At 46.1% G+C, this 14,069-nt stretch overlaps 1 protein-coding gene across 1 annotated transcript in view; it reads right to left on the bottom strand.

Moving 5' to 3' along the window:
• Nucleotides 1–11,341, bottom strand: part of LOC135907520 (cytochrome P450 2J4-like) — a 103,891-nt gene extending 92,550 nt beyond the window's left edge. Inside the window, exons 1-2 of the mRNA XM_065439215.1 lie at nucleotides 11,291–11,341; nucleotides 8,650–8,773 (exon numbers count right to left, since the gene is read on the bottom strand). Of these exons, the coding sequence (XP_065295287.1) occupies nucleotides 8,650–8,739 (90 nt within the window). The 5' untranslated portion in view covers nucleotides 8,740–8,773; nucleotides 11,291–11,341. The remainder of the gene's footprint in view (nucleotides 1–8,649; nucleotides 8,774–11,290) is intronic.
• Between the last annotated feature and the right edge of the window lie 2,728 nt (nucleotides 11,342–14,069).

Raw genomic sequence — 14,069 nt, 5'->3', positions numbered from 1 at the left:
CAGCTCTTGCATTTCTTTTGGGTTGGAGTGAGGCATGCATCGGCCCTCTGGCCGATGGTCCCGCAGATGTCGCACACCTCGATGCACTTCTTATGTAGATAGCATTTGTATTCTGCTCCGCGGTAGTAGACATGGTACGATACTTGCTTTCCATCGAATACGATGAGCACTGAATAAGTATTGCTCATGGATCGGGCCTGCAGAATTGTAGAGTTCTTCTTGTAAACGAGGCTGTTGGTAATGTCTTCTTCCGTGTCATACGAAGTGATGTTATGCATAACTCGTTTGGTTGTGTACTACGGTGGTGTGGCGTATGCTGTGGCAGCGTAGCGGACTGCTCCGGTGGGGACACTGCGGATGCGGCAGTATTTTTCGGCGTTAGACATGATTGGCATGCTAACTACAATGATGTTATTACCCGCGCATGAGCGGTAAATGTCATCTGCTTCTTTGGTTGTAATGTCTGTGATCTGTAGTATTGAGTCGCGTATCTGGACGTCTCCTAATTCGGACACGTTGAAACCTTCTCTCGGGCGAATGACGATCTTGATATCGTTCTTTGGAAGCCGTGACTGCCATGGTGCGCGTGGGCGTAGTGCGGACTGCTGGGTACTCTCTGTGCGTGCGCTTGCAGTAGCACGGAGGGATTCGTGTATGAGTATAGGGATGATGCCTGCGTAGTCTGTCGTTGCTTACGGTGGCTGACAAGCCACCCTGCTTCAAGGGCAATTTTTTCGGGGGCTATTTCGGTGCCTTCAACCTCTACTACCTCGATAACAAGTGGAGGGACTGCGCTTACTTCATCTCACGGGGGTGCGAGTTGTTGGGCGAAGTCCTCGGGAGCCGGGCTAGTGACAGCGACGCCGCGCACCTTCGTAGCTGCGGTGCACCTGTTTCTCGGTGAGACGGAGGAGCTGAAGATTTCATTAGGGTCAGCAATATTCAGGTCGTAGGAACCCTTGTCCTGGGTCCCTGGCATCGGGACTGGTCTTAATCGGTAGCTGACTCCTTCAGGAAACTGGTTCCGACGTCAGTTTGGGTCCAGCGGTGGTTGTTTGGCCACAAGAGTTTGAAATATACGGAGCCCATACGAGGTGCGTGCGCTCCGTCAGCGTCGTCATGACGCTGGCAGCACGAGCGTAAAAACTGAGTATAAATCAAGTTGACTGGTTTTGGACAGATTCTAAGGTGCCAACGCTGATTGAGGTGGGTCCCATACGGCAGAAGCATATTCGAGCTTTGGACGAATTGATGTTTGATACAGCTATAGTTTAAGCTGGGCTGGCGCTTTACGAAAGTTTCGGCGAAAGTAACCAAGAGTATGACTAACGTTGTTAGTAATGTAGGTAACGTGAGAGGGCCATGATAAATCATTCGGCATGTAAACACCAGACAAATTATAAGTACTATCCGTTCTGATTTCGTTACATTCAATGTGCATTATAAAGTTTACAAGAGTAATAAAAACGCGAAACTGACATACTTTTACGTTAGGTTGCGTTAAGGGTCATTAGCCAAGCACTACACCAGTCAGTGACGCTATAAAGGTCGGCTTGAAGAAAGTTGTTGTGGGTTTTGGTTGGTACTTCTAGGGTACAGGAGACAGTCGTCTGCAGGCGGTTTTATGCGTGACTTGATGTTAGGCGAAAGGTCATAGATATAGATTAAAAAGACTGAAGGACCTAGCAATGTGGCTTGAGGGACGCCAGATTTAACTTCAGTGAGATGTGAGGAAGAAGGATGCATTCGTTATGATGCCGTCGTCGTGATGCTGTTGCGGTAATTACATCATCGTAATTTTAACTTCGACGTCCTACGCTTATTCTGCCGTCTTGGCGGGCCATTTTGGTCGCGCTGTCATTTCACTATCCTCATCACTTCAGTAACGTCGGCCCGTTGTAATCTTGTCGTTGTCATACCACCTTCATCGGTCTATCGACATCATTCCTTGTTCGGCCCTCTATTGTAATCCTGCGGTCATCATTCAGTCGTGATTACGCCACCGTTGTCATGCAATCGGCGTCACTGCGTCCTCGTGAGGCAGACGCTATCATGCATCGGTTGTCACACCATCACCTTCATGTCACCGTGGTCGTCTCATGGCCGTCACTACAGCTTCAACCGATTGTCCTCATACATGCATCGCCACGCCATCGTCGTCATACAGCCGTCATTTCGTCGCCCTCACGTGGTCCTGGTCATGGTGCTGCCGTTACACCATAATCACAAATAAAGAATCGGCATCTCATTGTAGTTATACCGTTGTAGTTATACCGCCTTATAGAGCCACCATGCTCATGGGTAATCTTGGCATAAGTAAGTGCAAAGTGGGACAATATCGGAGTGTGCGGCATATACACGAAGCAACGAAAGCTTTATCGTCACTTCAGGAATAGGGTATGTCGCTACACTGCTACTATGCTAGTAGCATTACTGTCGACATTCATCGTGATGAGAGTTCTTTCGTATTCATTTTTCATTGAGCAGCCAGACTCCAACGACTTAGGTTAAGACATCACGGCCATCGCCAGTTCATCTGACTTCACAGCAGCAGTTACCTTGCATAAGGCGTCGTAGCAAACTGTAAAGCATTTAATATTTTCATTCGTGTAATCCTAGCACCCCCTAGGGTGTGTTTAAAGTAATAAAATGAAAGAGATCGCAAAAGGATAGGATTTCTTTTATCCTTGACCTCGTAAATTTGACGTCGCTCTATGGCCCGCTAACATTCTGGTTTGCCGAGACGGTCGAGCGACCACCCTATAGAGGCGCGGGCCCCGAGGTCGAACGTCAGGCCGGTTAGAATTTTTCTTCAATTGCGGCTCTTTCTTCTCAGAAACCAATATGAGTTCCCTTTGCAGCTTCGTTTGACCGTACGCAGAAAACAATTCTTCCCTTCCATTGTGCATGTGTACCATGGATAGGTAGGACTACAATATCTGTAATGTATCATTTATACCTTCAAGAAAGGTGAAGAAACTGCGGTTCACATAAAAAAAAATCAGGTGCTTCAATTTTTTTCCGTGTTCGTTATTCGCAAGGGAGAGACCAGATCGCAAGGAATAATGACCCGAAGACCGGGTCATTATTTCTTCAAAGCCAACCGCTGTTGAGTCACTTTAACTTCATCTACACCTTTCGGCGCTTCTTTAGTAGCGACGTACTCTTGTCGTTTACAGAACATTTGTTAACTTTGGCTTTGTTCTTTTTAGTCGGCACTGCCTTCGGAATCGGCCCGCATTTTTCTTTAAATAAAGCCACACTTCCAGCTCCGGGCTTAGGCGCGTGCAGTTTTCATGAGGTCAACTGGTTCTTATTTCGTCCTCTCTTCTCAAATTATTTCATTTCATTTATATTTTCCTAAGAACCACACAAGGGGCCGTCACATAATGAACAATAACCGAAACAATCAAAGCGAATTTATTACCACGATGTGTCAGTTCAAAAGATGCTCAGACATGTTTTAGTGAATCATAATGGACATTTGATGGCGACGGCACCTAATACTGCTCCGTACATACCGCTACGCTAATCAGGTTCGTCTTATTCATCCCAAGCTATATTTGGACACCTTTTCGCTGTCGAAGACGCATTACAATGCCTCAAATAATCTAATTACGAGGAGAAAGTGGTTACATACAGAGATCCAACGAATCATAAGGTTATTTGAACTCGCCAACGAAGACCATGTCTTAATATGTATTGATTACAGGTGTGATTACATTGCTACAAGGCACTTAGCGGGAAGTTGTGGGTAAAAAGTAAGTGAACCCGGCTGAATTACCTAGAAAAGCACAGAATTTTAGGCTGCTGCAGGAGAACCGCCAGTTGGGCAAGTGGTTATTGATGAATAATGTTGAACAAGAAGCTGTTGATCGTGAAATAAATAAATAAATACCATCACCAAATTTCTGCCCTTACATATTACGTTATGAAGCCCTCTTTATTAAGACCAAATATGAACCATTAGGAATGAATGAGCTGTTTGTTCGCATATACAGCAACTTCTCGGAAAGTGTAACTGATCGTTCTAAAGTCAGACAAGTTCCGCTTCCTAGACAATGCAGCCTGCTCCGCTGGTTGCGTTCTCATGTGTTCTGCCTATAATTTGCCCGTGGGGACGAAATTTATAGCACTTTTGTTCAAAAGGAAGATTTCTTTGTAGCTGAGTTTTAGGAATATTAGAAAAATGTTAGAAATATATTGACACGTGTACTTGTTTGTCTTTATCGGGCGACACGTTTCACCGCCTAACAACTGTTATCGCACAGCGCAGGACGCACCTGTATGTATCGGAAGTTTCTGGAATGTTATGGATGCTTCCATCCGCTCTCTGTGACCGAACCTTGTGCAATCTGATTACATGTGTGCGCGACGCGAATAATGTAGAACGTTGTGGAAGGCACGCGGGTCCCAGCGATTACTCTGGAGCATTCGACGATTGATGTATAAAAGCCGACTCGTTTGACACGCTGATCTGATTTTCGACGATCGCCGACCGTGTTCGTCGCCGTCGCTGTGCTATAAGTGTAGCCTGTTTTTTGTGGGCATCGGTTCGCCCAATAAAGGTTAGTTTTGTCTTTCACAGTATTGCTACTGTGTTCTTCAACGTCACCACCACGTGACAATATTCGTACTTATTGGTAGTAACTATTGGATTCAAAGACCAAGTAGAATAGAAAACATTCGATACTTATTCGAAATTGGCGAATTTTTCGTACAGGAACCAGAAAACTGCGTGTTCAAAGATGAAATACAAAAAAGGTCGAAACAAAAAAAAGAGAACCGCGGCTCAATGTTCACATTCCTGACAAAACGGCGTGCCTATAAAGGGAAACGCAAAGTCCAACCAGCAGGAAGCCGGAGCGCACACGTGCAGGCCTTTAACAATAGCAACGGCAGCGGCGATTGAAAAAAAAAAAATCGCTTCCTTTCCCAGTAGTAGCCACCGGTACTTTGTTAAAGCAGGTGCTGTCCCTGATTTACACGCGATATGCCTCGGAAACTTTTTTTTCGCTTCATTCAGTACAGCAAATATTTCAGTGGTGCGTCCTCTTTTTGATGAAGGACGGTGGGGCAGTTCCAGGAACGAAGATTAAGCGATGCAGATTCAGGCTTGTTCGGCAGCCATGGCAGCCGCCCGCCACGGATGCTACCAGGGGACGCTACGAAGTCCTCGAAGAGTCAGTTGTATGCACCGAGCCAACATCATCACTGTAACCCTAATCTAACACACCAAAGGCTGGATACCTCCCACCACGTTCACCTTAGCCGCCATTAAATTGAAGAGAAGGCAATAGGAGGCAGGACACGATGTAAAGAAGAAGTGAAAGAGTGAAGAGGTGTATAGGAAAAGGGGGCAACCCCGGGCGTGTCTGTCACGGGGGTGTCGCCTTTATGAAGCTAGGGACGCGCCGAAGGGCGATGGCTCAACCCCCAGGATCTACTTTTTCCCGGACATTGGCAAGCCCGCGCGGCTAAGCTCAGGAGGGTCTGACCCCCATGTCCATGGTGTCGCAACACACCGAACGCCTACTGACGCAGACGGCCCCAGCGGGACGTATAAGAGGAGCGAAGTTTCAGCTTTGAATGGGAATCAGCCGCTGTTTCAGAAGCATTTGCTGCTTTACGTTCTTTGAAAAACGATTCCTCTGCGTGTGGCTAATACTACTGATCTTAGAGAGAATGGATGTTAGTTAGAGATGGGCAAATACGAAGTTTTTTGAATATGTATTGAAATAAATATAGTAATAATCGAATACCGAACCGCATCTACGTATTTGCAGCAGGAATATTTATTTCTGCTGTAAGCACCACGCTTATACTAAGAAAAAGAAAAATTTACTTGAAGGGATAAAGAATCAGACCTAAACACAGGATGAGTAGTCGTCAACAAAAACTGCGAGAATAGCCTCCCATCATCTTTAGAGCTTGGTTGTAAACAAGCCTTCCAAGGATGAATGCATGCTGTATGAACTAGACCTTTACAAAACGCTATATAAATGGTTGCCGAAAAATATCAGAAGTTATGGCTAAAAAACGGAAAAAAAGATGCTAAAGGACCTATGTGCCGGAAGCACGAGCAAAAGCGCTAATTGGAAGGAAAAAAAATTACCGACGATTACGTTACTTCCTAATGCGAAATTTGAGCGCAGCAAATAAGCTGTTTCACCTTTTCGATAGATTGACGCAAAGAAATCGAGCAACACATGTATGCGCTATCACAGAATTTTTTTATTTTTCACACGTATTCCTTTAACAAAGACTCCACTAACAGTTCTTGACAGTCATGAAGGAAGCTTTGTGGTCAGAGAAATAGACTGATATATATTCGACTTGGTACACTAATGCTTGATTCTCAAAGACGAGATCTATACAAGTGCCTCGCGAGGTTGTCACAGCCGTGGGACGCGTTACGAGCGAGAGGAACGGGATGTTCTCCCGCATAAGTGTTAGGAAGTCCCCACTACTAACATCGGTGTGGATCGATGGACGGTTAATGCGAGTTGCAGGAAGTGCACGACGTCTTTCGTGAGTGCGGTAGGGGCGAAGTAGGCAGCTACTACCAGCAAGCCGTTGGGCAAACGGCAGCGGCAATTTCGGCTCGGGCGGTGCACATATACAGATCCGCCGCCGCCGATCTGGCTCTCTGATTGCCACCGCACAGGGGTTGCATTGGAGGAGGAGCGAAGAAAGGAATTAAGTTCGAGCCGGCGCTTTGACAACCGGAGACTCGCAGGAAGAGGGGGGAGGGGGGCGGCGTGTACACCCAGCGGCAAACGATGGGGGCAGAAGCGCGCGCAGCAAGCGGACAGCACGATAAAGGGAGGAGGGAAGAGATAGCAGCGACTGACTGATGCCGCTGACGCCGATAGTGAGTCAACCCCAGCTGCGGAGTTGGTTTCAGGGACAACGCCGCCGATGCCGACACAAACAATATGATACCCTCGCTTCCGCAGCGCTAAGAACCAGGTCTAGCCGTGGGAAGGTGGCCACGTATTCGTCGACGTGCCGGGGCCTACGTGAAATAACCGGCGCGTCGGCAACTGAAGAGCACCCTATCCGCCACACAAGAACAGGGGGGGGGGACCCTTTCCTCCTCTTTCTGCATGGCGGCGACGGTGTTCTATGCAGTCACGTTATCTTGACTCTCTAGCGGCGTCAGCGGCATCCAGCGGTATCAGTCGGTCGCTGCTAGCGCTGGGGGGATGAAAGGGGGGCGGAGCTGGTTACGAGGCCGACGACAACGCCGACGACGACGCGAAACCCAGGAACGGACGCCAAAGAGCTGCGCTCTAAAAAGACATCTCTGGGCGTTTCTTGAAAGATAAAAATGTTACGTGGCTAGAGTTTCAATCCTATTAAAAGACAGGCTACAAACAATACCCCCAGATTGTTACATACGCTTTTGCGGGAAAATCGAAAAGAAAACGCGTTCTCCCCACTGTTTCTGCATTCCTTCGATAACTTTTGTCGTTTTTTTGTTCACTTCTGATAACTTGCAATACTGTATTTAGCAGACGGAGCACAGAATGAAGACTTCAACAGTCAGTTGTTGCGAAATATTTGGCTAGCCTCATATATTCGGAACTACCGAATAGTTACTTTTGGAATATGACTAAGAATACTAATGTTCCATTCGCATTCGAAACTTCAGATAGGCGTCTAGCACTATATATATTATTTCAAGCAACTGCTGACAATTTTTCATCGTACCCTTAGAAACATTGCGATAAATAAATTCAAACGCTGTGTCTTTTTTTTTTAAATCACCATCTCGAGTTGCTCCTAACATTTTAATGCTGCGGTTTCGTCTACTAGCAGATAAAATGTTGTATTTGATTTTTTTTTATTACAGCGACATCTTGCATCGGTCCGCCCATTTCTTCTATATTTTCCGCGTCTATCTCCCTTCTGCAAAAGATAGAAACTATAATACACGGCAGTCTAAGTAACGTTAGAAATTTTACCGAAGCCTTTACGATGCATACCTAAATATTATGTGAGGCGTAACCGTTGTAAAGCCTGCGTCAGCATTCTCTTTCTTTTCATACATATTTTACATCCCAAGCATGCCAAGCATTATAACGTTTGAGTACAGCATAGAGAACCCGTTGCTACACATTAACAACGCTGAGTTTGTAATAAAGCACACGAAACATAAACCGAGCCGTGCAGGTTCTCATAGAAACACATTCAGGGGACAGAATGTTTTTGCTGTGTTCAATCTAGCAGTAAAACAACAAACGCAAGAAAGAACACGAAAATAAGGTTTTTAGGACACTGATATAAACCGATTTTCCCACGACGCAACAATAACAACTTACCTAGCGTACCATTGTACTCATATTCTAGAACCGAATTCAATGCATGTGCGAAATTAGAGAGAAAAATAAGACTAAATTGCCTTGAATAGATATTTTAGGTAAGCGCATGTAGATATTCGACCAAGAAGATCAAAGTTTAAATGGAGGCTAAAAATACAACTCGCTTCCACAAGAACCTTTTAACATTGAAAGGGAACGTGAGCGGCCCACATTTCGGCTGCCAGACCTTGGGGCATAAAAAAATTTTGTTGCGGACGACGAATATTTTCCCAGTGACACTTAATTTCCTATCGGGCCAATGTTAATTCAGACGGATGCTTACCGAGATGCTGGCGATGCAAGCCATCTTTCGACTGTCCAAAGGCTGTGTGGCTGTCCAAAGGATGTGTGATGGCAAATTTGAAATATCCATGTACTTCACCGGTTTCCGGTAGAGAGCCGTGACTCTAGGCCACGCAAAACACCTGCTTTCAGTTGCTTCGAAGTGAATGTCACTTTGTGTGACACAGAAATAGTTTTCCTTCTTTTGTTTTTGATCACACGCGACAGGAAGAGCAACGTGCGTTATAGGAGAGAACGCTGTCTGTACCACGTTTTTTTTTCACGCTCTTTATTTTTTATGGGCGATATACAGAATCGCCTGCCGCTGAATAAGGGTGGAATTCTGGGTAATACTGGTGCTACACAGCGCGTTTTTATCCATTATAAACATGCGAAAAGAAACTTGCCCAACTTGCAGTCTTTCTACGGTATTTCCAATCGCGATCAAGCATGATCGGGATCGAAAACGCACAGTGTGACTCCAATATAAGCCTAAGCGGAGGCTGCGTCTTTTTTCGTTGTTCAGGGGAGAGCCTTAGGTGACTCATACGTTGAAAATTTGATCAGTCCGTCGTTATGGTATCAAAATTCAGTGACACAAAATTGGAGGCAGAACCCTCGACCTTTGGTGAGAGTTGTACTTAGGACTTCCCGTGTTAATTAAGGTGACAGTAACTAATGCACAGGTAATTAAGCCACTCTTACCCACGACCCTTCGTGGGAGTCTAAGCCTCGACCTTTGGTTCGAGTGGAACCCACGACCTGTAGTGTTTATTAGGGCGAGGTTAATTAGCACACAGTTCATTAAGTTGAGTTAGGACATTTGAACCCATGAGCTTTGGTGGTACAAAACAAATAATAGGAAGTAACAACGCATTCGAATGATAATGTCAACTAATTGGATGAACGCCTCGTGAGCAGCAGCAGCAGCAGAAGCAGCAGCAGCAAGCACCAGCATCAAGTAAGCAAGCAAGCAAGCAAGCAAGCAAGCAAGCAAGCAAGCAAAGCAAGCAAGCAAGCAAGCAAGCAAGCAAGCAAGCAAGCAAGCAAGCAAGCAAGCAAGCAAGCAAGCAAAGCAAGCAAGCAAAGCAAAGCAAGCAAGCAAGCAAAGCAAGCAAGCAAGCAAAGCAAAGCAAGCAAGCAAGCAAGCAAGCAAGCAAAGCAAGCAAAGCAAAGCAAAGCAAGCAAGCAAAGCAAGCAAAGCAAAGCAAAGCAAGCAAGCAAAGCAAGCAAGCAAGCAAACAAAGCAAAGCAAGCAAGCAAAGCAAGCAAGCAAAGCAAAGGAACCAAACAAAGCAAAGCAAGAAAGCAAAGCAAAGCAAGCAAAGCAAAGCAAGCAAGCAAGCAAAGCAAGCAAGCAAAGCAAAGCAAGCAAGCAAGCAAGCAAAGCAAAGCAAAGCAAAGCAAGCAAGCAAAGCAAAGCAAGCAAGCAAAGCAAAGCAAGCAGCAGCAGCAGCTCAGGTTCATTTTCTATAACACAACGCTTATTAAACGTACAAAAATAATTTTACATCCCTCACGTCGACTAAGGCTGATCGAACTAGCGGGCGGGCGGTATATGCTGAAGCTATCACAGCTGTCTCATCAGCGGAAGCGCACGATGTTTTCGCTTACTACAAAACAATGAAAACCATTACGTCAATCAACCTCGCATGAAAAATCAGAACGCCGACAAAAAGTAGAAAAAAAGACAGAGTAGAGATAAATTAGGGTGCAGCGTGAAATTGCATGTGCCTGTATTTACGCTGTTTTGAACACAATGTTCTAGACCGGCATAGACAGAACAATCGTACAAGCTACACAGCTAATTGGTCGAGTTGGCAAATTGACGTTCTCGGCGTGCATGTGCAGCGGGACACAGACGTGTCATTCATTCTTTGTGCCGCATCTGTGTTGCATGCACTGCACATATACATAAAAAATTTCACAACAACCTCTAATGCCAGGCGCACGCATTTCAGCGTGTACAGGAGTGTTACGCGAGATAAATGCTACTTTAGGGTAAACAAACCGTACTCATCTCTGTGAACAAGCCGAACACATCTCGCACATCCCGGTGCCTTTCCGAGTGGGCCAGGCACCCCGTAAAAAGCTTTGCCACCTTCCGTGCGGTTTGTCAAGTTTGGTGCGCCTCACCAAAGTCATTACTTTAATATCGCGGTATACCGAACCTGCAACCTGGGGCCACTCGGTGCAACGCACGCTCGACGGTCCGCTGATTGCAATTTCGATGACACTGACGGAAACGTCGGCGTCGCGCCCGTAAAGTTGGCGTCGCAGTGGTGCAGGTCAACATTTGAGGTCTTTTTGCACTACGTGATAGCGCTCTGCGAATACTGGTGCGAGCGGCACCGGGAAAGTTATGTACAACTCTGCTGCGGGAGAAGATAGAGGAATGCTATCGCATCGCGGCCAACGCAAGAGGCCACGTTTCTACCACAAAGCTAGCGTTCGTGCATAGAGTTTGCGGCCAGCGTTTCCCGGCAAACGTTAAGGTTACATACGCTCCAGTAGCCCGGAAGCGTGAGAAACAGCCAGGGATCTTTGAATGCTATTGCGTTGCACTCTTAAAGGCGAAGCTTAAACGGACTGACAACCAAATTTTATGGTACCCACTTTCTTTAGTACAATGGAAAGCTTACCGGCCAGAGCGTCTAATGCTGAAGCAGCAACCCGGAAAACGCCATGCAACATTTTTTTATCCGAATTTTTGGATCTGCAGCGCGATAGCGATTATAGGGCCGCACTAGTGGGAGGCAGACAAGTGCGGCTGTAGCTCTGTTCCTGCGATTCATGTTTTCCAAAGTGTTAAAGTGTTTCTGCGATAATAGCAATGTGTTTTTGCGATTTCCTGTCCAACTGCTTTGGTATTTGACTAAAAACGAAACCAAGCGCATCGAAAACGAAACAACGTGATACGCGGTTCGTGTTGCTGTAGTCAGGCGTGCGCTTCTGATTTCCGCTGTCGTCTCTTCAAGACCTGAGCGAGCTGGAACAAAGGATTTTCGCTCGCATGCGTGCTCTGAATTTAGATCCTTACGGAGTAGCACCCGAACGTCAGGTTTCGATGGACGAATGCGGCAGCGGAAGCGACGAATCCGACTCGCACGATAGACCGCTGTCCCCGCCACAAGCAGCGCGCCGCGAGAACGCCGATTGGCAAATGCTCCCTCACACTATAGGCCAACCTGACACCAATTTCGGTCTCCCGACTGTCGGCGAGAGTGTTTTTCTTTTTTTCGTTTGCCGACGGTCGGCGCAGACCTCGGCGTCAGTACAGTGTGACAGAGGCGCCGACACGGAGGTAAAAAGCGCACCCATTTACAGCACAACTCGTCGATGGCATCTTGTATCACAGGGAGATCATACAACTCTGGGTACTTGCAAACTCGTGCTATACTCCTGCGCGTACAACAGCATGCGCGCCGCCATGCATGCGGGACGACGCGAGCGCGGCTCATTAGCGTGGACTTTCTTTACTTCGTAATATGCGTAGAATAAAGCCCAAGTGTTCAAAAATATTGGAACTGCAATTTTAAGCACTAAGTTTACTGTACTTAATGACAGTCGACTGACGTACAATAATCTCGTGACTTCATTTCGAAGTATCAAGATTTCACAACCAGGCCTCGCCACTTGCTCGTTTATCTGTCTTTATTTGCCCATTTAAAATTATATTTCCCTCTTATATCTCGAACGGCATACTGGCTTCTATAACTATAAATCATGGTCATTACATCAACATCTCACGGCACGTTCTGACCAGTTGTCAGTCATTTTAAGCGTCCTCCAAATTTTGAAAATCTAGGAGGCCTTAGCAACCGCGAATGAACGCGAGTGGCTGAAAGGGCGCCGGTGATGGCAGACGCCCCGCAACCGATATGAGAATACGCCACGCCTACTAACGCGTCCTACGCTAACCTAACCTAACGAGGTCGAGACAAAAAGACAATTATGCTCACGACGTAACTGTTGTGAGAATACGCCGCGCAACCCTGACGGCTTTTGCGCTAATCTAGCTTAACGTAACGTTAGTCTAACCTAACCGAACCTAAGCTAAGCTAACATTTCCCTAATATAAGAGAACATAACATGCCCTAAACGTAAAGACAATAATCCGCATGGCGTAACAGCAGTGAGAATACGCCGCGCCATGCCTAAAGCCTTTCACGCTAACCTAACGCAACCTGAGCTAACGCAAACCTAACTTAAATCTAAGCTAACCTAACGTCGAAGAGACGCAAAGCCAATAATCCTCACGGCGTGACATTGATTGATTGGTTCTTTATTGGTTTAGAACATATACATGTGATAGGAGGCGAAGGGAAAAGCCATTCAAGGATGGCTTGAGTGTGTCCTTCTCCCGGCGTGACATTGATTGATTGGTTCTTTATTGGTTTAGAACATATACATGTGATAGGAGGCGAAGGGAAAAGCCATTCAAGGATGGCTTGAGTGTGTCCTTCTCCCCCATAGTGGCAAACACAGCAGCAGAGGCAAACACATTTTCTTTACATGGTCGTACACTTTCACAAAATCATTATATTAAACACAACATTGTCATACACTTTGACAAAACCCTAAACTTAAACACATCACTAATTACTGCCCTACGTAGGGCATCCTGCGTTAACATACGTCACTTCGCCTCAGCTTCGACCGCCATCACAAAATTTCATAACAACGTTCGCGTAGTAAAAGTGGCATTAAACAGTATAATTAAATTCAAATCATAAACAACTCTACAGGGCAATGTTAGGCTAGGAAGAATGCGTATAAGTAAGATAATTTGACTTCGCAAATATCGATTTGTTTTTCATTATAGTCATTTAGTAGACGTAGACATTTGTTGTGAAGCATTTGCCGACTATAGCCAGTGCGATAATACGGAACATTCCATATTTCTGTTATTCTTGTGTTATATGATGCTTCCTTCGAATGGATATATACTAACCTCACGAAGAGAGAATTATGAAAGTCATAGATAAGGCGATACTCACGCAAGAACTTATACTCGCATGTTTCTTGCGCTGTAATTATTCTAATTTTCAAAAGGTTGTGGTGGTGGTGGTGATGTTGAAGCAGGCGGGGTTAGCCTGGCATACATAGCCGGCAATTCCTCCTTCGAGCTGAGCCTCCTTCGAGTTGAGATCAGGGGTGTGCCACCAGGTGTCGATGAGCCCCGTGTCTCACAGGAAGGCTATCAGCAGTCGTTGCGCTCTCTTCCTGAATGCCGCGGGCCCTCCGGGGAAAACAACGTCTTCAAAGGTCCTGTGCGTGAGACCGCTTTTTTGTAGGTTGTCGACCATCGCTTTTCTTCCTGTGTTAAACTGCGGGCATAGCCAAATGAAATGTTCGATGTCGCCAATGTCACCACAGAAAACAGAGAGTGGGGAAGCGCGAAGCCCAGTCTTGAATAAC

This window comes from Dermacentor albipictus, chromosome 6 (assembly GCF_038994185.2).
Source record: "Dermacentor albipictus isolate Rhodes 1998 colony chromosome 6, USDA_Dalb.pri_finalv2, whole genome shotgun sequence".
NCBI classification, from domain to species: Eukaryota; Metazoa; Arthropoda; class Arachnida; order Ixodida; family Ixodidae; genus Dermacentor; species Dermacentor albipictus.
This window is presented reverse-complemented; position numbering and strand designations above follow the sequence as displayed.